Here is a 24,043-nt window from a genome sequence, read left to right on the forward strand (position 1 = left end):
CCTGGATGCCTAACGGTCCTGAGGCTGCCACGTGCACCACCTAAGTCCCTTTGTAGTGCTAGTCCCAGGCACCTAAGGGATATTGGGTTGGTGTTTTTTCCCAGAAACCAGCAAGCTGAGTAGGAAGCCAGCTCAGCGAGCTAGGAGGGACATGCCCAAGAAAGAAGCCCGTTTCTTGTTTTTGCCTCAAGTGGCGGGCCGGGTACACTTGGCTACTGACCAGAGCCAGGCACACACACCACTCTGGCTCCTCAGCGCTGAACCCTCTGCTGGCATGAGGCACCTAAGCCAGGCCATCTGTTTGGCTGCCCCAGTGGCCAAAACTGCATCACTTGCTCTCTCTGGATCCTGCTCATTCTTGAGCTCTGTCACATTTACCCCATTCCCCTGGCTGCCTCCTGTGTGAGTGCTGCTCCTGGGCCTACAAGTAGGGTTGCCAGGCATCCAGTTTTTGACCGGAATACCCAGTCAAAAAGGGACCCTGGTGGCTTTAGTTGGCATCGCCAATCTGGCCGTTAAAAGTCTCGTCAGCAGCGCAGTGAGGGCCTGGGGATAAGGCAGGCTCCCTGCCCACCTTAATGCTGGGCGGCTCCTGGAAGTGGCCGCCAGGGCCTTGCAGCCCCTAGGCACATGGGAAGCCAGGGAAGCCCCGTGCACTCCCTCCTCTCCCCTGGCCCCATGTGCAGGCTCTGCAATGCCCATTGGCCAGGGCTGCAAGGCCCTGGCAGCTGCCTCCTGGGAGGCGCGGTAAGTGCCCCTGGGACTCCTGTTCCAGCTTCGAGCCCTCTCCTGGACCCTGAACCCCTCATTTCTGGCCCCACCCAGAACCCATACCCCAACCTCCTGCCCCGGCTGGAGCCCTCTCCCACAACCCCAGTGAAAGTGAGTGAGGGTGGGGGACAGCAAGTGATGGAGGAAGGGGGGGGGGAACGGAGAGAGAGTGGAGGGTGGGGCCTCAGAGAACGGTCAGGACAGGGGCGGGGCCTTGGGGCAGGGGTGTTCAATTTTGTGCTATTAGCATCTTGACAACCCTACCTACAAGGGGCCTGCATCCAGCGCCCCCAACGCCCCCCCCAGCTGCATGTTCAGTGTATGCCTATGGGAGCAGGCCCCACTGACAAGCTAGACGGTATCCTGCTGGGGGGGGGGGGGCGGTGGCACTCAGCCTAAACTGCATGTTAGCTGTGGGGGTGGGGGGGCGGTGGCCTGTTGACTGAGGTGGCTTTGTGAATGCTGATTGGAGGACTCACAGACACCTAGCAGACTTAGGGTTAGATAGCAGCAGAGTGGCACTTTTGAAAAAAGTCAGTGACAACTAAACGGAGGTGTTAGGTAGCTAATGAGGCAGCTAGGCACCTTAGAGGAGTCATTGGCCATTTCATGGGTAACAGCAGCCACCAGATTAGTTATTGGTAACACTATTAAACCACCTGCTTCAGGGCTAAATCCAAGCTCTAACTATTAGCGATTATCCCACAATTGTCTCCTGCAGGGTTCTCGTTCCTCTCCCCTATCCCACCCTAAAGTATTAGTATTGGCCATTGTTGGTGACTGAGCTGGACCTTGCTGCTAATCCAGGCTGGCAATTCCTAGTTAATATAGAAAAGGGACCAGTACACTGTTTAACCCATACGTAACTACAATTTCTTAGGGATTTTTACTATGGCCGCATGTCACATGCAAGTCTGACAGCCACACAGTGATAGAAGACCTCAGGCTACGTTGGCTCTGCAGCTCTTTCATTGCAGCACAGCTGTGGCTGGCCTGGGTCCGCTGACTTGAGCTCAGGCTCTGGGGCTAAAAATAGCAGTTTAGCTGATCAGCCTTGGACTAGAGCCTGGGTGCTGAAACCCAGCGAGGGTGGAGGAGCTCACAGCCTGGGCGCCAACCCAAGCCTTAGCGTCTCTACTGCTATTTTTAGTCCCACAGCCTGCGTCGCAGCCAATGGAGTGGGCTCTGAGACTGTGTGCTGCCAGTGTCTTCGCAGTGTAGACGTACCCTAACAGTGCTATATTTTACCATGTCCCAAATCCTTTTAGCATTAAATCAATAATAAAGTAACTAAAAGACAGGTCACTGTGGCAGCCTAGGAAACATTGTAATCTATAACAAAATCTTTTACAGTGACAGTTAACATGCTCTGTAAATCAATTTGACTAAAGTTCACCAATTTTAGCACTATGTGCTGGATATGCCACCAGTAGCCAGGGTGAAATGGTGCTTCACACAGTCATTAGTTTAAAATCCATTCTTTTCTTTCTAAGGTGCCATGACATAACATGGGAGGAATAAAACACAGTCAGTAAGGACATGTCTTCACGGCAGCTGGGACCATGCCTGCCCAGGTAGACACAAGCTACCTCCGCTCAAGCTACTGTGCTGAAAATAGTGGTGTGGACATTATGACACAGGCTGGTCACCTGTTTAGGAATCCGGGGTGTGTGTGTCAAGAGGGCTTGTACGCAGGTGGCTATCCTATGGCACTGTTAGTGCCACAACATCCTCGGTGCTCATTGTTTGAGGTTTACCTCAACTTGAGCTAGTGTGTGTCTGTCTACCCGGGCTGGGAAGCTCACCCGAAATCCACGGTTCTCAAACTGGGAGTCAGAACCGCAAAGTGGGTCACAACCCTGGTTTAATGGGGTTATGAGGGGCTGTCTTAGACTTGCTGGGGCCCAGGGCCAAAGCTGAAGTCTGAGGCCCATCACCCCAGGCCAAAGCTTGAGCCACATGGCTAGGCCAGAAGCTGAAGCCTGAGAGCTTCAGCCCTGGGTGGCAGGGCTCAGATTACAGCCCCTTGCCTTGGCTTTGACCCCACCCCACCCTGGGTGATGAAGCTTGGGGTTTGGCCCCCACATCCGGGGCAGCAGGGCTTAAGCTTTGATCCCCCCTTATGCGGGGTATGTAGTAATTTTTGTTGTCAGAAGAGGGTCATGGTGCAATGAAGTTTGAGAACTCCTTCCCTAAATGGTGGAAATTAAACATCAGCTGGAAATTGGCCAGTGCATGGGGTTAAATAATTGGCCAAGTAGTGTAACGTGTACTAATTTTGCATTCAGGCGGTTGCAGACAGAAGGGGTACGTAGCAGGGGGGAAAATACCAACTGAGACAAAGTAGAAGGACTGCTTTATCCTACTTGCTGCATCCCTTCCACCTCTTTGCAGTTACAGTTTAGATTCTCTCAGAATCTTAAATTGGTGCAAATTATGCTATATGACCCATTACACCCATTTTCTAACCAAGTGCCACCACTGGTTATGTCCTGGCTGAGTACGATGCAGAGATTTCCACAGGGGGTGTAGCTACTCCCATCAGGTGTGAATTTGGGCAAACTGTGTGCCACTGCCGCGGTGTACTACACCTCACTTTTGAGCTTCCTGACTTTTGACATTTTAAGATCAACCATTAACAATAGCTTTGGTTTCACTCTTTGTACAATGAAGTAGCTTTATAGCCTGAATTACAGCACTCATGTAATAAATAAATTATTCCCTGCAATTACTTTGAAGAAGTGATTGAGTTTTAGTAGTTGCGAGGTGAAAGGACAAAACACCAGAAATGAAATCCATCTTTATGCACAAGCCATTATAATTGAATAAGACCCACTGTAAATTTCCATATATCGAACTATTAGTGTCCACCCCTGTAATTCACAGGAACTAGCCACATGTGCATCGTGAAGAACCTGCCATGTTCTGCTACTTTTTGTCTTTAAGGGGACAGTCCCAGAACCACTGAGCTCAAGCCGCTCAGGCTCCTAACCTCTCTGTGACCCAGGATCTATGAGAAGAAAGTTACTGGGGGACTGGATGGGAGAGAGTTTGGAATGGCAACATTGTATCTCACGTGACTGATGCCATCTGATTTCTATTCTGCTGGTTGGTGTAGACTTAGGAACATCACATAAGTACTTATCGTAGGGGAAGGCATCAGTTCATATACTCTTAGGGTACATCTTCACTACCCGCCGTATTGGCGGGTAGCAATTGATTGCTCGGGGATCGATATATCGTGTCTCATCTAGACACGATATATCGTTCCCCGAACGCGCTTATATCGATTCCGTAACTCCACCAACCCAAATGGAGTTGCAGAATCGACGGGGAGCCGTGGACATCGATCCCGCGCCGTGAGGACGGTGAGTAATTCGATCTTAGATACTTCGACTTCAGCTACGTTATTCACGTAGCTGAAGTTGCGTATCTAAGATCAATTTTCCCCCGTAGTGTAGACCAGCCCTCTATCCATTGCGGGCTGTCTGCAGATTGCAGCTGGAAATAGGAGGATTACAGAGTTAGTGGGAAGTATAAAAGGCCAAACAGAATAATGGAGTTACTGAGAGTCCTCTGACCTCTTGAAGTGGCCCCTCTCATTTCTCAGTCTTAATTATATGCACAGTGCCACAGATGGTGGCGATATCCCAGGATACAATCTAGTAAACCTTGCCCTGCCCTCTACCCCGTCTCCATTAAGAAAGAGTAGCCTGACATCATAGCTGCAAGTGCACATTTACATCAAAAGGAATATTCTTTGCCATTTTCATATTAATGTGAAATGTCAGACGGTAGCATCTCACACACGATCTTCACATGGGAATTTTCTTTCCGATAAAGACTCTACCTTGGAGTAAAGCCCAGCCATTTAAAAAGAAATACAACATTTCCAGATCAAATATTAATTACATGCTCAACAGAATCATATTTTTCAAAGGGAAAACTTATAAACAAGAAGCTAGGCCTTTCTATACGACTAGCAATACATTTTGGATTTGAAGGCTTATGAAAGATAATCACATACTTGTGAATTAGAAAAATACTAGCCTAGCCTGCATAAAAACCTCCATTAAATAAGTATTTTACGTTTTCACTATGAAAATTCAGTGGCAACGTGCTTTAAAAAACTATAATGAATTAAACATCCCATTAATGATAGTCAAGTTGCTTTTTACAGATCACATACTTATACAGGAGGTGAGCTGGCTGGACAACGTTAATTATTGGATTATAACACAATTGGATACAAAATGTCCTTTTATGTATTCCTTCGCAAGAACTTCCTGAATATTGTAGCGGTTTCCACCCACAGATCCTGTTAAGCTTGCTTTTTTAGATTGCCTTGCTCTTCTGTGAGGTTCAATACCCTAAAGCCTGATACAGTAGGTGATTGTGATTGCGGTCTTGTGCATTCATTCCTCAGAACACGGGTTTAATCTCCAGGTGATTTATCGTAAGTGATTCTGGTTTCCAGTCTGGTTGAAAAAAGTGAATATTGAATATCCGTGCCCAGTTCTCAAACACTCGTTTCTCTGTGATAAAACGATGATGGCTGCCCTTTCGTCCCCGCTCGTGTGAAATGTACATTGTACATTCATCAGGTCCCAAAGGTTCATAATAATGATAAGGTACTGAAGAATGATTAGGATCCCTGTGGAAAAAAGAAAATAGATGGAAGCCCAAGATGTTCTTTGTACTGATTGAAAAAAGATGCTATCTTAAATAAGCTGGTGGGTGCAAATCATTTTTTGTCCCAGTTAAACTGAATTTCCTGCCGCTGGTATTTTTCTAGCATAGTTAAGCTGTATCTGAATGAAGCAAAGGTGATTTTCTTTTCCCTTCCTGTTAAAAGAGTGACTCCCCTGGCTCAAAAGCAAGGGAGGGTATACGCACTGCAGTGCCACAGTGCTGCACTGAAATTTGAAGCATGATGCTTAAAAGAGATTTATATTCAGTTTGTAACCCGAGAGGAGAGGTGCACACTGTATTGAACTGGGGGAAGGGGAGGAATTGATCCCAGTCACTTCATTCCCTCACACCTGCTTGTGTGAATATTCTCCCAGCATGGTGCCAGGGATATAACCATACAATTTCATTAGCACTTCCCATGCATATCAAGTTGCTGATGCAACCCTCTCTTGATTTTTTAATCAAATGGAACCAATGCACAAATGCGTTCCTTCTATTATAGTATCAACTTTCAGATACGTAGGGGGCAAAAATTAAAGCCATTCACACAGGGCAGCTCTTAGACCTTGTAATCCCATGCACGTCAACCTGCAGGGATGCCACAGAGCACAACATTTTAAGTAGAGAGCGATTTATGTGAGACATGGATCATTTTAACAATTTTCAACTCACTGATGGTACCTGCTACAGAAAAGGTGTTTGGTTTTAATTCTCACACCACACTTTGGTTGCCCTGTTTGATTTTCTACATCAGCCAGTATGTTGTTTTGAAAAATACACATATTACCTTCCCAAATGCCTTTAATATGGGCAAGGCTAATTTGATCTCACAAGAAAACATCCAAGCCAGTGTTACTACTGGAGCTTAAATGGAGTGTATATGGCCAATGCAAAACAACTCTAGTGTAGGGCTGTTTTCTGGCTGATGTAGAGTCCCCATAATTCCTCTGTGCCTCACTCCTTCCTGCCCCCAGGATTGGCCAGAATGCACTATTCTGACTATTGTGCACTGGCATAATGGGCCACACAAGGTTGTTCCAAGTTGTTGCAACTCGGAGGAGCTCTGAAGTTGCTCTAAGCTGTGCGCTGAGCTGGCCCCGATATGGCACATGAAGAGACCAATACAGAATCAGCGCTGGTAGCTGTAATACCAAGCTTATTACTTTCCATTTTAAAAAAGAACTATTTAATGTTTGATCTCAATTTCAATCAAATATACAAAAAAAAATCTAAAGTATTTTGGTATTGCCCATTATTTCTATTGTATAGCATCTGTCACCTACACAATTCTCTGGCTAATTTTCCTTATTTCATCATTCTCCATATTGTATGTGTAGCAGTAATGTAAAAAATTGCTGCTGCTTTCCATTTATCCCTTAGATTAACATTTTAATTCCATCAGTCTAGCTTTCTAATAACACAATACAATACTGAGATCAATCCTCCAGCACCACACTAACCATAAAATTACATTTCTAAAAATTAGATTGATTCCGTTCTTATTGTACGTAGCCTTACTGGCATATGTATGAGAACAAAAAAAAACAAAAAAACAAAAACCCACCAACAACCATTAGTACTTCATCTACAGACCCCGATTTTTTTTAATTTTAAAAATCTGTGTTTATATATGTATTTAATATAGATGGTTTCATCTATCACCAAGGTAGATTTCTAGATCTCTATTTCAAATGAATGTCACACTAAGTTTATTATAAAAGGTCCAATGTATTAAAAAGAAAAATAAATCTCCTAGCTGAGTGGTTTATACTGTTGTCATAAATCTAAGAGGGTATATTTTTAACGTGGTATTCAAAAAGAAAATCAGAACTACTATGTACATAGGCACGGGCATATAATTTAGATTATTGCTTCTTTACATGTAATCCCCCTCTCTCTTAACTCCCCTCCCAACACACACTTTCTCTACTGTAAATCTGCCCCCTCCCCACACTTTCTCTACTGTTTAAATCACTGGAAATATTCTGGTGTAAAATCAGTGTGTGTGAGAGATCAGAATCAGGTCCATGTTATCCATCTAGCTAATACTTTTACTGTGGTAACAAATTAACTGCTTAGGGTCCATGGCTGATAAAACTTCCAGGCTTACTGGCTCTGGCACTTCCTAAGCTTTTAAACAGCATCTTGGAGGCTGCATCATATTAAAAAGGGTGGGTATCCAGCATCTTGTATTAGACAGGAATTCCTTCTTCTCATCATATGGAAAGATAAAAGCCTATTAGAAAGATACTCCCTATTTAAAGAGGTTAGTTCAAAGCTACAGTTGTAGACACAAATATAGAACTTCAGGGTCTGGAGTTGGGACCTGGATGGTCCCAAGAACTTGGAACAGAAGAGCAAATGAAGCAAAGAATGTATTTGTATTATGTCTTTTCCCTCTCTCTCCTTGTGCCTGTACCTTGAATTAACTCCCATGGATCTTATTCTTTGCTTTGTTTGACGGCTTCCATAGCAGGCCAAACTTTCCTATGTGCTGGATGATAGTTACCTCATAACAATGTAAAAGCAGCAAAGAGTCCTGTAGCACCTTATAGACTAACAGACGTTTTGGAGCATGAGCTTTCGTGGGTGAATACCCACTTCGTCGTTCATAACAATGTGTTATTTTAGACCCAGATCCTGTGAATAACTCCACACTGGCTTCAGTGGGACTCTGTACGGGTACAGATGTCTATTCATGAGCAGTCACTTCCAGGATCCGGTTCCAGAAATTCCAGGTTATTCCATTTAATACAATGGTGACTACTAGAAATGGTTCTGAACCAAAACCAGTTATAGGAACGTACCAAACTCAGGGGAAGGGAGCATCCAGATTTGTATCATAACAACTTTGGCTCAGATCTTCAAAGGGATCCCCAATGGGAGTTAGGTGTCTAAATAAATTTGAACACCTAGGCCTTTGTGTTTAGTCTCTTTTTCTCTCATATAAGCCAAACCTAAATCCCAGTTCCAAAGACCCTTGAACTTCAGAAGAGCTGGGTTTGGAGCTGAACTCAGTCACCCAACTTAACTGTACCATGTTCTCTCCTAACTGCAATTAACTTGTGTCACCAGCAAATGAAATGCATGAGTAATCTCTATCAGGAAATTGCTAGTCAGCTCATTTATTAATATTAAAACAGATGCTATTTTACCACTGCCTGATACTGGCATTAATCAGTATTTTGTCAGTTAGCATGCATATTAATATCACAGCTGGGAGGGAGCTGTTAGATGGCAGTTTGTAAAATATACTATACTTTCCCACTCATTGCATGCCAGCGCTGACACACAATAAGCACTTGTATCTGGCGTCAATCATTTACTTTTTGCCACTTCAGTGCACGTTTCCACAGATGGTATCCACCCACACTGGTACCTGAAAATACAGCAAACACTGTTTGCACTGAAAGGAATGAAGCAGAAAAACAAGGCCATCCCATCTCCCGCTCCAGTCAATCTCTTCCTTTACAAATTAAAAGTGGCTGTAAATCAGCCTTGCAGAATTATACTTGCTCACTTGGGGTGAGCACTATATATATTTTGAAGGGCGAATAAAATGTCATTATTCTCTGTCATCGTCAATCACCATGTTGAAGTATGGACAAGCAGATTTTGTGCTTCCGCTGTTAAGTTTTCTGGACAATTTTGCCTCCTCTCTCCAGTGCCCTGCCCCCTTTGGAATCTAATTTCTAGTCCATTAAAATTGTTCCAAATACCTTTATACATTTTCCTCCTGATTATATGGGACGGAATTGTGCAGCCTTTACTGAGGCAGTGCTCTCACTGAAGGCAATGAGTAAGGACTGAAGGAGATACCGCACTATGAATAGTGGCCATACAATTGGGAATAAAATGTCTAACTCCAGACAACATAACTAGGAACAACAGCTACTTGACTTAAGGCAGTTGTGGGAGGGGCAGAGTAAGAAGCCAGAGTCAGAGGTGGTGGCCAAAGGAATAAATTACAGAACTTTAAACACCAATTTGCCTAAATTTCCACAAATGAGAAATGATTTGACAGCCAAACAAGAGAATTCTTGATAGGAAAATATCATTTTTTTACCTGACTAAATCATCTCTATGTATATGCCTCTCGTGTAAAAAGAGTTAGTCATGTTGTGCAATTAAAACAGTGATCAGAATAAGCTCTAGTATGGGAAGATCTCCACAGATCCATGCTGGGGCTCTCCTCAGACAGAGCTCCTCCCCAAATGCGGAAAGCAGCAATATGTATGGTGTCAGCCACCCTCACCTAGCAGCTGTTAAGTGCAGAAAAGGTTTGGTAGGGTTGCAAGTGGAGCAGAAGCCTGGCGGCTCTTTATGGCACCATTCTGGGATTGTCTCAGATTTCCTATCAGGAGTTAATGCTGCCAGAAATAACATCAACCCTCTTGTGTCCTTCCAGCAGATGCTACTGGACAGCCAGATGCTTGGGTATATCTGTCTGCACTGCAGACTAAGACCAGGCTGAGACTCAGGTTTGAGGCCAAGCCCCCCTGTGTCCACACATAAATCAGTCTGACTTGCATCAGCAAGCACTCAGGAGCCAAGGCCTAGGACCCTGCTAGGATGGTTCTCAGAGCCTGAATCCCACTGTGACTTGGGATAAACCCTGTCATTTTGCAGAGTGGATGCAGGTCAAACCACCGACCTGGGGTGTAAGGTCTGTATAGTGCAGAAGAGATGCATTTGCACAGCTGTGAAACCCGGATCCAGCAACTGTAAATACAGGTTTACAATGCAGTGTGGATGCTCAAGCATGGGCTAGGAAACACTAGTCCACTTGTGAGTCCACAAGTTTGGGTCCCACAGACCCAGGCTTAGTATGCAGTGTAGACATACCCAAGGGGACCCAGCAAATGGCAGTGCAGCTCCTGGAACTTGGTTGCAATGGGAGCCAGTAGAGACAGGAACATCCACACAGAATGCCTCCTGTCTCTGGGGGAGAATGACACTTCCTTGTGTGCCCAGGATCACAGGAATTAGGAGATCTCACTTTCTGTGAATTGTATAGGAGCCCAAATCCCTCATTTTGCAAGGACAATTAAATGAAGCACTGCAAAATGTGGCGTATTTCTGCTCTTCTGACTTCTTCCAAGGGCTTATCTACTAGGGTGACCAGACAGCAAATGTGAAAAATCAGGACAGGGGATGGAGGGTAATAGGACCCTATATAAGAAAAAGACCCAAAAAATCGGGACTGTCCCTCTAAATTCAGGACATCTGGTCACCCTGTTCTCTACAGAAGAGGGAGATCTGACCCCAAGTCCACTCAAAATCAGAGTAGGTGATCTTCCTCAATTTTCTTTTGGGGCAACTTTGCTATGGGGAGTAAAGCAGGTTATCATCTTACTATCGGAATGCTCAATAACTTCAGCACACCCCTATCCAAGCAGCACTTTGTAAGTCAGATACTCACACAGAGTGGCATAAGAGCAACATCAGGGCACCTTAGGGTATGTCTACACTGCAATTAAAATCCCACAGCTGGCCCCTCTCAGCTGACTCAGGCTTGCGGCAGTTGGGTTAAGGGGGTGTTTAACTGTGATGTAGATGTTCGGGCTCGGGCTGGTGCTCGGGCTCTTGGACTCCACAACAGTGGAGGATCACAGAGCTCGGGCTCCAGCCCAAGCATCTATATCACAGTTAAACATCCCTTTATCATGAGCCCCTTTGTCCATGTCAGCTGACATAAGCCAGCTGCAGGTGTTTAATTGCGGTGTAGACAATTCCTTCACTGTTGATAAAATCCAGTAATATCATGACCAAGGTGAACTATTCTATCTTACATATGGATCTATTGCATAACACCAGAAAATCACAATATTCGGGTCAACCATTCCACTTTCAATCGCAACTACCAACACACGTAAATATTAAATTTAGTAAATGTACAAAATGATTTATACACCTAAGTGTTGTTCGTGTTGACAATGAAAGTATTCTCATTCTGTAGGAAAAATTCCTTCAAACAGAATTTGTTTCCCCCTGTCCTGGTAGAAAGAAGTTTGGTTAATGATCTTAAGCTAATAATTTCAACAGAACCAACTGTGTAATATTTATGATTCCTCTGAAATGTCCTTCATATTACAGATGAGATATTAATTTAGTTCCATGACAGTGATCACCCAGATTCATTACTCTGCTAATTAATACTTTAAAAAATGGGTAAGAGGAATAGTAAATTTGGTTTTATTTTAATGCTGAATATAAATATGAATATTAGACATTAAATTTTAATATATTTGTATTTGCTATTCAACTAAATAATCAGCAATACATTCGGAGGATTTTAATCTGGAAAATAATGAAAACATATTTTAATGCAAATTTTTACTGTGTTGGACCTAAAACACATTGTTCCTAATGTACCACAGGAAACACAACTCCCAAGTTCAGCCTTTTGTGCACACTTCTAGTAGAAGACAATAGTTAATGGCACTATACTGTATTTTGTAACCATATATTTGAAAATAAGTATCACGCTTTATTTGCTACAATATTTTATAATTTAATGAGCAGACCAAGGACAAACCAGACAGTTCAGGTTGTATTTATGGGAGCACTGGGTTCTTCTCAAGGGCCTTTGTACATGACCTTCCCCAAAGTTAGTCTCTACAGCACAGACGTAGGCTGTGCCCTTTAATAAGGATAGATTAAATTCTACTGCTTATTAAACTGATTTTTCCCATCTTTATGAGAAGGTAAATGAACCGCTGTACTATAATTTGTTCACTGAACTATAAATATTAGCCATGTATATAAAAGAGGCTAAAACTACACGTATACCCTAAATGTAAAAAAAAGAATAAGAGGACCAAAAAATGGCACTGTGGCTAAACAGAGTAAAAGAGGCAGTTAGAGACAAAAAGACATTTTAAAAATTGGAAATCAAATCCTACTGTGGAAAATAGAAAAGAGCATAAACTCAGGCAAGTCAAGTGTAAAAGTATAATTCGACAGCCAAAAAAAGGATTTGAAGAGCAATTAGCAAAAGAGACAAAAACTAAACAGCAAATGTTTAAAGTCCATCAGAAGCAGGAAGCCTCCCAAACTATCAGTGGGGCCACTGAGTGATCGAGGTGCTAAAGGAGCAGTCAAGGATGATAAGGCCATTGCAGAGAAGCTAAATGAATTCTTTGTATTGCTCTTCACTGTGGAGGATGTGAGCAAGAGTCCCACACCTGAATCATTGTTTTTAGGTGACAAAACTGAGGAACTATCCCAGATTAAGGTGTCAATAGAGGAGTTTTTGGAACAAACAGATACATTAAACAGTTATAAGTCACCAGGACCAGATGGTATTCACCCCAGGAGTTCCAAAGGAACTCAGATACACCATTGCAGAACTACTATCTTTGGTATGTAATTTGTCACTTAAATCAGCCTCTGTACCAGATAACTGGCAAATAGCTAATGTAACACCAATTTTGTAAAAAACCAAAAAAACAAAACAAAACTATAGTAAAGAACAGAATTAACAGACACATAGATGAACATGATAAATTCGGGAAGAGCCAACATGGCTTTTGCAAAGGGAAATCATGCCTCACCAATCTATTAGAATTCTTTGAGGGGGGTCAACACACATGCAGACAAGGAGAATAGGAATACTTGTGGCACTTTAGAGACTAACAAATTTATTTGAGCATAAGCTTTCGTGGGCTACAGCCCACTTCACTGGATGCATAGAATGGAACATATAGTAAGGAGATATATATACATATACAGAGAACATGAAAAGGTGGGAGTCGCCCTGATGGCATGGTGGGCTCATTCACCTGCACATCTACCAACGTGATATATGCCATTGTGTGCCAGCAATTCCCCTCTGCCATGTACATTGGCCAAACCAGACAGTCTCTATGCAAAAGAATAAATGGACACAAATCTGACATCAGGAATCATAACATTCAAAAACCAGTAGAACACTTCAACCTCTCTGGCCATTCAGTAACAGGTTAAAGATTGCCAGGGGATGTTGTGAAGTCCAAAAGTATAACTGGGTTCAAATAAGAGTTAGATAAATTTATGGACCATAGGTCTATCAATGGCTATTAGCCATGATGGTCAGGGACATAACCCCATGCCCTTGGTGTGCCTAAACCTCTGACTGCCAGAAGTTGGGACTGGATCATTTGATGATTGCCCTGTTCTGTTTATTCCCTTTGAAGCACCTGGCACCAGCCACTGCCAGAAGACTGGATACTGAATAGATGGGCCATTGGTCTGACCCAATATGGCCATTCTTACGTTCTTATATAAACAGTAGAGAATCATAGAATATCAGGGTTGGAAGGGACCTCAGGAGGTCATCTAGTCCAACCCCCTGCTGAAAGCAGGACCAATCCCTAACTAAATCAAATATAAATATTATAGTATCTTATAATTTAATATTTTGCCACTTTGTTACAGTACATTAATTCTTATGAACATTTTACACACAGTCACAGTGAAGATGTTAAGCTCTCTGGACCAGGGATTGCCCTTTTTTTTTTTTTTAAATCTATATGCACGTACCCCAACAAAGCAGACAATCTTTCCCGCAAAGGTGTTGCCTTGCTTTATACTGAATTAAAGTGGTACACAGATTTATGACTTATAAATTCATAAGGATCGCTTCACTTACTGCCAGAATGCAACCACTTCTGGGATAGGACATGGCAGCCATTATAATAGTGCCAGGAACTTTACAGTTTTAGAGTAGGAAGTGAAGAAGGTCTTAACCAAATTGAACTGGCAGGAGAGGTCAAGTAGGCGGAGTGTAATGGAAGTTGTTTATGATATCCGTAGTATCTGATCTCATCTGATGCTTTCCTTGAAGAGCTCTTTGTGAAATTTAGGAGCTCTGGTAGGGACAGCCCAAGTTACAGTTACTAATGTTCTGTTAGAAATACATAAAGATTCTCACCATGTACAATTTGGTGTTGAAATTGCCTATGGTAAAGATCCTGCCAGTAAGCTGCTACTTCTTCATGGTCAGCACAAATGCAAGGTCTTGAATGGTCATTTTTAATGCTCAAAAGAATTAACACAAAAGAAACTCCAGCGCCATGATACAATGAGCCAACCCATCTCTGTAATCTTGCTTTCCTTGCCACTGAAAGTTATTTTACTGATAAACCTGACTTCAGTGAGGTCAGTGAGTTTCACTGGCAAAAATCTGAGTGCTGCCTCTTTCACCTGCAAACCACATTTGCATGCACAAGATAGCTAATAGCAAGATTAACCATCCATTTTACATGCGCAAATTCAGATTTTGTGGGGGCAATGTAGGTGGCCAGTCTTTCAGATGTGTAGGGCTTACATGTCAGGGGAACCGGGATCTTAATTTTGGTTTCATAAATCGTTCAGTTTAGAAACTAGTCAAATTGTCAGAGCTTCCCTCCTTCTATAATGAAAAATCCCTTCAGAGGAGGATTGAAACTAATATTTTCCAGATTAATTTCATGCCAATTATTGCATTAGTTTTAGCTGATAAATATTCAAAGGCTAAAAGATACCAACAAGATGGATTAATTCTCCCACTGCACGAACAAAAACATTTAATATTTTAAATACCAAAATTAAATGCTGTTTGTTGTTTCTTGAACCAGATCCTGGGACATGTTAATTAATTGCTTCAAGAGGACTGTAGACATATTTCTTGGAAACAAAATGAAACATTTCAATATTTATCTCCAATGTTCAACCTGGCTAGCAAATAATGCTTCCGAAATACATCTTACCTGCAGAAATCTGGTGGCACCATGCCATAAACATTTATCCTGTCACAGAGTTCTAATGCGATAGTCATTGTGAACCATCCTGTGCTAAGCCAAGTGTTGGATATCTTCCTAAAAGAAAAAACATAATTAAGTTTCCAGGGTGACAAATCATGCTTGAAGTATCTAAAGTAATTTCTGGGCAGTTTTCTCCATTCTTGTGAAAGGTTATGAAAATTGGGCAACCAACACCTCTTCTGCTGTCATTAATTTTGGGCACAGAAACATTAATATTTTTGTGACATTTCCCTTAAGCAACTGTAGCCTCCAAACCTGTGTTTATATTCTGATACCAGAAAAATACCCTGTATTGATAATTGCTTAATGGAAACCATCACCCAAATGCATGGTGACACAGGATGCCATTTAGAGCCTAATGCTGGTCCCACTGTGTACGTCTACACAGCCTGTGGCAGCAAGCCTCTCAGCTCAGGGCTTGCATTAGTGCTCTAAAAATGGCTGTGTAGACAGTGCTTTGAAGTCATGGCTGTGGGACTCGAACACATCCCCACCCAAGCAACTTCAAAGCATTTTCTGCATAGCTATTTTTAGCACTAGCCCAGATCTGTTGATCCCAGAGGCTCACTGCCGAGAGCTATATAGACATGCACAGAATTTCAGTGGGACCAGGATTTGGCCCCAAGAGCTCAATTCAGCCAAAATAAGCTTTTGCAAGTGCTGGTCAGTGGACATGCCTCAGCCACTCTGTGTTCCATGCCTGAGAATTCTACTTGCGATTCTTAGCAGGAAATCTCCTTTCTTGGTGACTAAAGCTATTGCCATCTGTTTGCCATAACAGGACACCTCTTGCACAAGATCAGAGACTCTGTCTTCACTTAGCCTGAGTGTCTGGCATCTGGGATCTCTGAACAACAAGGCTTCCAAAGAACCATTTATGTCATCTATTAGCCTCAACCCCTTACTGTTGATGAGGAAGCCAATGACTAGCTTAAATTAGTCTACTTGACTCACCGCAGGAATGGACCTGTCTGCTATGGGAGAACAGTTAAGACAGCAGCCCTTCCTTCCATCCATGTATGCGCCCATCATCATGGTATTTGGGCAGAGAATTTCATGCCATGAAAAGGCAATCTCTCTCCAGCTAAAACTCCACAGCTATCAGGGCTCACTTTCTAGCATTCTATGGCTTCTAACATAGGGGGAGTGTTTTAAACAACACTTAACCACCCTTGATGTGTATGAGGTTGGGACTGCTGGAGTCCATCCGTGCCATCCCACCCCTCACTCCACCAGCAGTTGATCATGAAGATTATTGGAGAAGGAGGACAGTCTTCTAGTTAAGGCACTGGCTGGACACTCAGGAGATTGGGGTCAAATTCCTGGCTCTACCAATGACTTCTTGTCATTGGGCAAGTCACTTAAGGCAAGATTCCAAGCCCTTTACTCGTATTGGTAGGCCGATTTACATTAAAGTTTACTGGTGCAAAAATCAATGGGACTGCTCATATGAGGAATTGTTCCTCAGTCTGACCTTTAATTTCTCTGTGCCTTGGGTCCTCATCTGTAAAATGGGGATAGTAATACCTCCTTTCTCCTACCCTATGTTCTGCCATGTCTATTTACAGTGTAAGCTCTTTGGGGGCAGGGAGTGATTTCTCACTATGTGTATAGGCAGCATCTAGCACAATGGGGCCCTAATCTCAGTTGGGGTCTGTAGGCACTATTGCAATACAAATAATAATTTTCCAGCTCAGAGGTGGAGGGAGAAGGGATAAGGACTCAAGGAGGAGAATTTGTTTGCATGGCACAGAAGTGAGAGATCTGAGGGGAATAGATTGTTCTCAACAGACAAGATTCCCCCAAGGTGTAGGGTTTGCACAGCTCAGAAAACCCAGGGCATTTGTCAAAAGGGTCTGCCCCTTTTAGGTTAGACAATTATGATGTTAGTTACTGTAACTCTCAAGGTTTCAATAAATAGGAAAAATAAAGGAATTTAAACAAACTTTAAATAAAAGAAAATCAATGAGCATAAGGAATTTAAATATGAAAAGCTGTTTAAGTACCACTGTTAATGCTTCCATCTCTCTAAAGGCCACCTCTGCAGTATTACAGTATAGAAACAGGGTTACATTGCCTTGCCTTTTCATAAAAGATTTTAACAAGAGTCCAACAAAAGAATATCTACTGTTTTTACTTCTAATCAGCTGTAATGAAAGAATACGAAGAGCTGTCATGTGCTTATTAGGGGGAATTATCAGATATTCTTTTATATGATGAACTAACACACTGTGCTGATAATTCTGTAGTGCACACTAAATTACAATTAAAGGCCTTTCTGCTCCACCAAAATCTCATTTATAATCTCTATGGAAATACTCTTCCTGAAGTTATTTCATTTACGCTTCCTTTATCTAATTACTGTAATATTGGTTCTGAATCATATTTTCTTAATGTACCCTTATTCAATTACAAAGTTATTTTCAAGTACAGTTACTTTGTAATATCAAAGTATATTGCTCTGCAGCTCTGTCATTTGCCATACTATTTCATTGGTGACATTTTCTGAAGACTCTGCCTATTGGGCAGTGCAGTGCTGTATCCTCCCAGTCACAATGCCATCCTGACCCCCTCTTACTCTAGAGAAAGTAAGATGTAGCACCCCTTTTTAAGATGCAGGATACTTCCTGCATCTTAAAAAGGGGTGCTACAGTTTTAAAGATCAGTCCTTTTTTTATAAAGCACAATACATCCAATTATCCTTTTTCTCATAATACTAAAGACAGACATGGATGGCTTGATTATTGCTTCCTTGCAATCAGATTTCTCCCCCTTTGTTTTTTTGCAGTCAATAACTCAGTAGTACTCAATAGAAAAAAAAAAAGTACACTGAGTAGAGAACATTCTGGGTTAACACAATGTTCTGTTCCTGCACCCACAGCTCTGTAATTGTCTTTTTTTCCTACAAATTCCTTCCTGCTCATGTTTCCTTTCATCTTCCTTCCTCCTCCTTTTGTGCTGCCTTTTCATTTATTTTCATTTCTTGTTTTAATCTTCTTAGTCCTTCAAGTAGGTCAGAGGTGTCCTTTAAAGGAGCATTTCTTGTACAGTGGCATGTGAACTTTCTTATTACCAATGGAACCTGTTTGTAACACCAAATGCTACAAGGATCCCAGTGCCCTTGGTTCCCACTGGGAGCTGAGGGTGCCCAGAACTGGGCTCACAATAAACTCAGCTATAGGGTAATTAAAGGACAAAATTCCTTCAGGAGGTTTTCACTTCTCCTACAGGACAAGACGGAGCTCTGAGCAGATGTGACTGCAGAGGCATAAAAAGCCCTCACTCTGTGCACACAAAGAGCCTGCTCAGATCCCTGCTGCGTGCAGGATATCCCCACTGCAAGTGAGGAGGCATGATTCCATCCTCCCCCATGTGTAGCCAGCAGAGCTGGCCAAACAGCAGGGCAGGAAGTATCCCTGCATCTTAAAAAGGGGTGCTACATCTTACTTTCTCTAGAGTAAGAGGGGGTCAGGATGGCATTGTGACTGGGAGGATACAGCACTGCACTGCCCAATAGGCAGAGTCTGAGCCTAAATGCCCCATCTAGCCCACAGTGACGCTGCATTACACTTGCTGTTAATGTTTCACTCCCCTGTACACTGGGGGTGCAGCTAATTCCATACATCCTCCAAAAAAAGCGTTAATTCCCTGGGGATTGTCAGCTTCCCCTTCTTCTCTGCTCTGGCTGAGCAAACTAGGAGAGGGAAGAGTTTTTTCTGTGCTAGTAAAGGCCCCTCCCTCCCAGCTGCAATTTCCCACCGCAATTACAGTGAATGAAGAGAGGCCCTGCCACCACTTCTAAGGTGAACGTGAAAGGATATTTAACAAGTAGGCCTAGACATAGTTACATTATGCTTATACCGGCAATACCAGTCCACACCTCCAGAGCCACTGAGGATTCCCTGACAATGGAGCCAGTGTAGGAGGGGCAAGATTTAGGGGGCAGTACTGCATGCCCTGTGCAGAGGTCTAGCCTATGGGGGATTTTCAGGTAACAATGCACAAGACAGGTTGCAACCAGAGGATACATTGTATCTTGGTTGCAGTGGTCCTTTACCTTACAATGTGGGCTTGCAAAGGGCATGGACAGCTACCTATCATTGTTATTTATCATCTGTATTGCAGTAATGCCTAGGTGCCCCAGTCATGGACCATGCCCTCATGATGCCAGGTGCTGTACAAACAGAACCAAAAGACAATAGGATGTAATAGTCTGCCATGGAGTGGCTCTGCCTCTGCCCTGCAGCCCGGAAGACAGGACACATCCCCCACATCCCCTGTGGTTGCCTAGTACTAAGATCTGCTGCATGGGCTGGACTTTGCAGAAAGTTTCTAGGTGAGGAAAACTGTTCACAATGACTTACTGCACTGGGTACTCACCTCTTTGTATCGAAGTGGGGACATTGTACCATGTTTACTGCTGTATATTTAATGTGTACAAATATAATGAGTTCATAAAAATCAAAATAAAAACAAATGTATTTTTCTTGAGAAAGTCCCTGGCTTAAAAGCCTATTTACCTACATTATGCATATAAATATTCCAGTCCTGCAGTGGGTCACTTATTAAAAATTTCATTTGAAGATCAGTCTATAAGTTACAGATACATCTTTATGAGACTAACTATCATAACAATTTCTTTTTTCCCAGCTGTAAATGGAAGATGAACTGTTCAGAAGCAAGTAATATATGAAAAATGTGTGTATTTGTTTTACAGGAAGCTGTACAGCAGCAAGGTTCAAGAATGCTTAAATTATATAAAAAGTAATATGGAGATATATCTATCTCCTGGAACTGGAAGGGACCTCAAAAGGGCATTGAGTCCAGCCCCCTGCCTCAAGCAGCAGGACCAAGTACTGATTTTGCCCCAGACTCCTAAGTGGCCACCTCAAGGATTGAACTCACAACCCTGGGTTTAGCAGGTCAATGCTCAAATCACTGAGCTATCCCTCCTCCCCATCAATAAATAGCCATTATAATTCACAGAACAGTAGCATTCCCTCTGTAAGAAAGTATAACCTATCAATTTTGATTTTTCAAAACCAGTAAAAAACTGCTTTTGGGTTTATTAGCCCAACGTGAGATTTAAAACACAATGTATCTTCTGGCTGTTTCTTTCTGCAATTTCCTTGCTTGATTGTATACAACACACACTGTTTTCAGTCTTATAAGTTAATGGACAAATATTCAATACAAATGATTTTGATACACATTTTGGATTTAAGCTACAAAGGCTAAGTGTTATTTAGCATGTAAAATCATATTACAACCACAAGCACATTTAACGGGCATGATGTTCCGTCTGAGTTAATCTGAAGCTGATGAGTGTAAACGCCATTATTCTGCAGCTATGGAAATATCCCCAAATGTACCCTCATAAATTTCCTCACCTGTCTTTGCCAGTTTCCCATTTGAAGAGGTCGTCAAATTGAAGCATCTTGTGCCGAGAAACCATATATACTTTTAATTGAGGTAGTATCTGATTCATCAATTGCAGATTATTATAAACCAAACCTTTTCCATCTCGTCTCATATAGCTGCTGGGACCCCAGAAGATAAACACAGTACCTTGACTCATATTTAACAGTTCATTGCGGTTTCGCAGAATTCTCTGGATACTAGAATGTGCAATGACTCGAAGGCTAGTTTTGTTTCCAACATCTTTTCCATAACCTCGAGTGGGTGCATCGTTCATTCGTATTACACACTCAGTCTGGTCGATTCTGTTGCCTTGTTTGCTTCCCAAAAGGTGTCCAGAACTGGTTACCAGTGCACAACTCTTGCAGTGCATTTTCAAAGGCTGCAAAGAAATAAACATTTCAAAATTAACTGCAATCACTTTTTCATCCACTAGGCAATAAAATAATTATTACTAATTAGTTTACTCATATATTGCACCTTTTAGTACAAGGATCTCAGAGTGTTTTCCAAACACCCTCTTGGGTAGGTAAATGTTTTCTGTTAATATTTGTATATGTTATAACAGATTCTGTTACTTAAAACATTGCTTTGGTGAATGGAAATAATATTTTAATCAGGTTACTCTGGTGCCAAATGTCAGCAGATTGTCTCCCTTGGGTTGTCGTCTGCAGCATTAATGCCATACAGGTTCAGCATGTAACTACACTCATTTTAAACAAAATCACTGTCAAGGTTATCATAGTGCTTTATTAATAAATTTCTTTGTCTTTAATGCATACACATATTTTAAAATCGCACTGATAACTAGTGCTTTGCACTTTTTCTAGATTGTCTTTCAAGTCATCTTCAAAAGATACACAGTAACAGGAGATGGAGTACATCCATACAATGTGTGTTTACGAGGCAATGGAAGAGAGAGGAAAACCACAAATAAGCCAGGTTAAATAAACCAGGTTATTAAAAGATGTATAAACCATCATTATCAATCTGTAAATACATCTTATCCCATTGTTTAACAGGAGAATTAAGAAAAAGAAAGGAAAGCTAAAGATAATCAAATATGCAGTATGCAACAAGGTGCAGTGATAATATACTAGACTAAGAAGACAGGACTGTTTCCTGATGCAGCCCTTAAATAGGCTCCTGTGGAATGATGATATCTTGCAGCATCATTCACGATTTGTTGAACGGGTCTAGATTGTCTCTCCTCGATTAAGGAGAATTGAGTAGCCTAGATGTCTCCTTCCATTTCCTGTGCTGTTACAAGTGCAATGACATTAGAAATGTCTCAGAAAATGAAGACATTTTGAATTATGATAGCAAAATTTCCTATAGTAAGTGGTGCCAATAAAATAATAACTTTGTTAACTGTAATGTTACATTTTACAGTTGTACATGAGAAGATGTACCAAGCACTTAATCATTAACAGAGTGACAGCCGTTGAATAATAGTTAAGAGAGAAACTGAGCTTCTGTTATAAACCTGATTTCAGCCCCACCTTTTATGTATATTGTTCTCAAAACATGTAAATTAGTTTTTTTTCTATCACATCTGAAGCAAGTCTGACAACCTGTTCCTGAACTATGAGATCCTAAACTAGAGCTGTTAAGCACAAGTCCAGACGTATTCTAATGATATTTGTCTGTTTCCCACTTTATAGCAAAAAAGGCAAGTTAACCGACTTGCATGGATTCCCTTAGCTGAGATCTAGTGCCGTGGAGCAAAACATAGACGATTAAATTCAAATTACCAGAGCAATTATCACTGTCTTTAGTAACACTGCTAAGGAATATCAGTTCTGGTGACCTTAGTACACAGTTCAACACACAAAAGCTTAGACCTAAGCTGGCCATGTTTAACAAACTAGTCTCTAGCCCCTTTCCTTAGGCAGACAGAGCTCACACTGTGTAACTCCATGACTTGGAAGGCTTGTCAATGGAAATGAGACTTTGTCCTTACAAAAAACCTACAAAGGGGCTGAGGACCTCATACAGGTTTGCAAAGGAAAGGGGGAGAACTCAAAGAACCTGGTCAGCTTCCTGAGCTGGGGCTGAGGAGACTCAGTGGGGGCTTCTCCCTTCCTGCAGGTAGTGGGAAATGCCCCCACTGATCTCCTCCCCCTGCCCCTCAAGCTCCACTCCCATCCAGCTCCTACCTCGTGGACCTCAAGAGGTTTTCTGCTCATGCTCTGTGGTTCCTCTTTGATGAACGACAGGAGGTTCTTCAGGGAAAGGTGGCAGTAAAGATGCTAGTGCACCCCACAATGACTCCTACGTGCAAGCTGCTCATGTGCACCTTCCATACCTGGACTCCTCCTTCATCTGGCAGGCTGCGCCCCAAGTCATGAAGTTTCTAGGGGGTGGAGTGCAGGAAAGAGGACACAGGAGCATGAAGACCTGACAGGCGACAGGTCTCTGGCTGGGGCTACTGAGGGGGAGAACAGGGCCTTGGGGAGAAATGAGGATTAGGTGAGGCGTGGATGTTTGGGGGAAGGGGTGCTGCCAGAAGCACAGGATCCAGGTGAGGAGAGGGATACTCAGGAGCAGGAGGAGCAGTCAAGCAGGAAGCATTAGAATTAGCACTTCACTGCCTTGTTCAACAAACCATCTGTGGTTCATCAGCAGGGAATCCCATTGCTGTAAACAACAGGAGATTCATCTGTTGCATAAGCCAGGGAAGAAGGTACTTTCCCTTTCCTTCCTTCTGCAGTGCTAAGCTCTCCTGCCTTGCCCTCACTGCTCCTTACAGCCCCCTCCCTAAAAGCCATGAGCACAAATCCACTCTCCCCAGAGCTCCCTGTAGCCCTGCTCCCTGACTTACAGTCACCACATAGGTCTTAAGGCTCATGACGGACCCACAAACCTCAAGGCCTGTGAGGGAGGAAGTTTGAGGACCCTAACAATCATAAGGATTATAAATGCTTGTGAGATTCCTCACCAGACCACTTGGCTCTCCCAGCAGTTGATTCCCATACTCTTGTGCACCTTATAAGGCCTACAAGAGAGAGGCTTTCCTCCCAAGATTCACAGAACATGTAGATTAGTGAGTCCCTTCCTGCAGGCTTCAGGAAGCCAGGGTGACAAAGCTCCCCACGCCCTTACCTAGCCTCTTCCATTCCCCAGTCCAATGACCAAACTAAGGAAATCCCCTTCAAAACCCTTATTAAGATGGAGTTATGGTTGCAGGCATATATCAGTGGTCTGACATAATAGTGCTTTTCAAAAATGGTAAAGTGAAAAAACAAAATAGCCCACCACAATCTGCACAAACTGCCCCAAGATTAGAATGCCAGGAACTGCAACATCAAAGTTACACTTCTCAAGCCAGGCACCCAAACTACCTGCACCCCCAGCAGTGCCCTAATAGATAGCCT

The 24,043-nt window shown here is 42.6% G+C and overlaps 1 protein-coding gene across 5 annotated transcripts in view; it reads right to left on the bottom strand.

Moving 5' to 3' along the window:
- ST6GALNAC5 (ST6 N-acetylgalactosaminide alpha-2,6-sialyltransferase 5) overlaps nucleotides 1-24,043 on the bottom strand; it is a 166,104-nt gene that overhangs the window by 62,898 nt on the left and 79,163 nt on the right. For 4 of the 5 annotated variants that reach the window (XR_007775428.1, XR_007775427.1, XR_007775429.1 and 1 more), the window contains exons 3-4: nucleotides 20,639-21,048; nucleotides 15,195-15,302 (exon numbers count right to left, since the gene is read on the bottom strand). Coding sequence is in view for 2 of the 5 variants with exons in the window: in XM_050961898.1 (XP_050817855.1) it covers nucleotides 15,195-15,302; nucleotides 20,639-21,048 (518 nt within the window). In the remaining 3 variants the exon portion in view is untranslated. Of the gene's footprint in view, nucleotides 1-2,843; nucleotides 5,426-15,194; nucleotides 15,303-20,638; nucleotides 21,049-24,043 lie in introns of those variants that run through there. The other variant, XM_050961897.1, reaches the window with a different exon arrangement.

This window comes from Gopherus flavomarginatus, chromosome 7 (assembly GCF_025201925.1).
Source record: "Gopherus flavomarginatus isolate rGopFla2 chromosome 7, rGopFla2.mat.asm, whole genome shotgun sequence".
Taxonomy (NCBI): domain Eukaryota; kingdom Metazoa; phylum Chordata; order Testudines; family Testudinidae; genus Gopherus; species Gopherus flavomarginatus.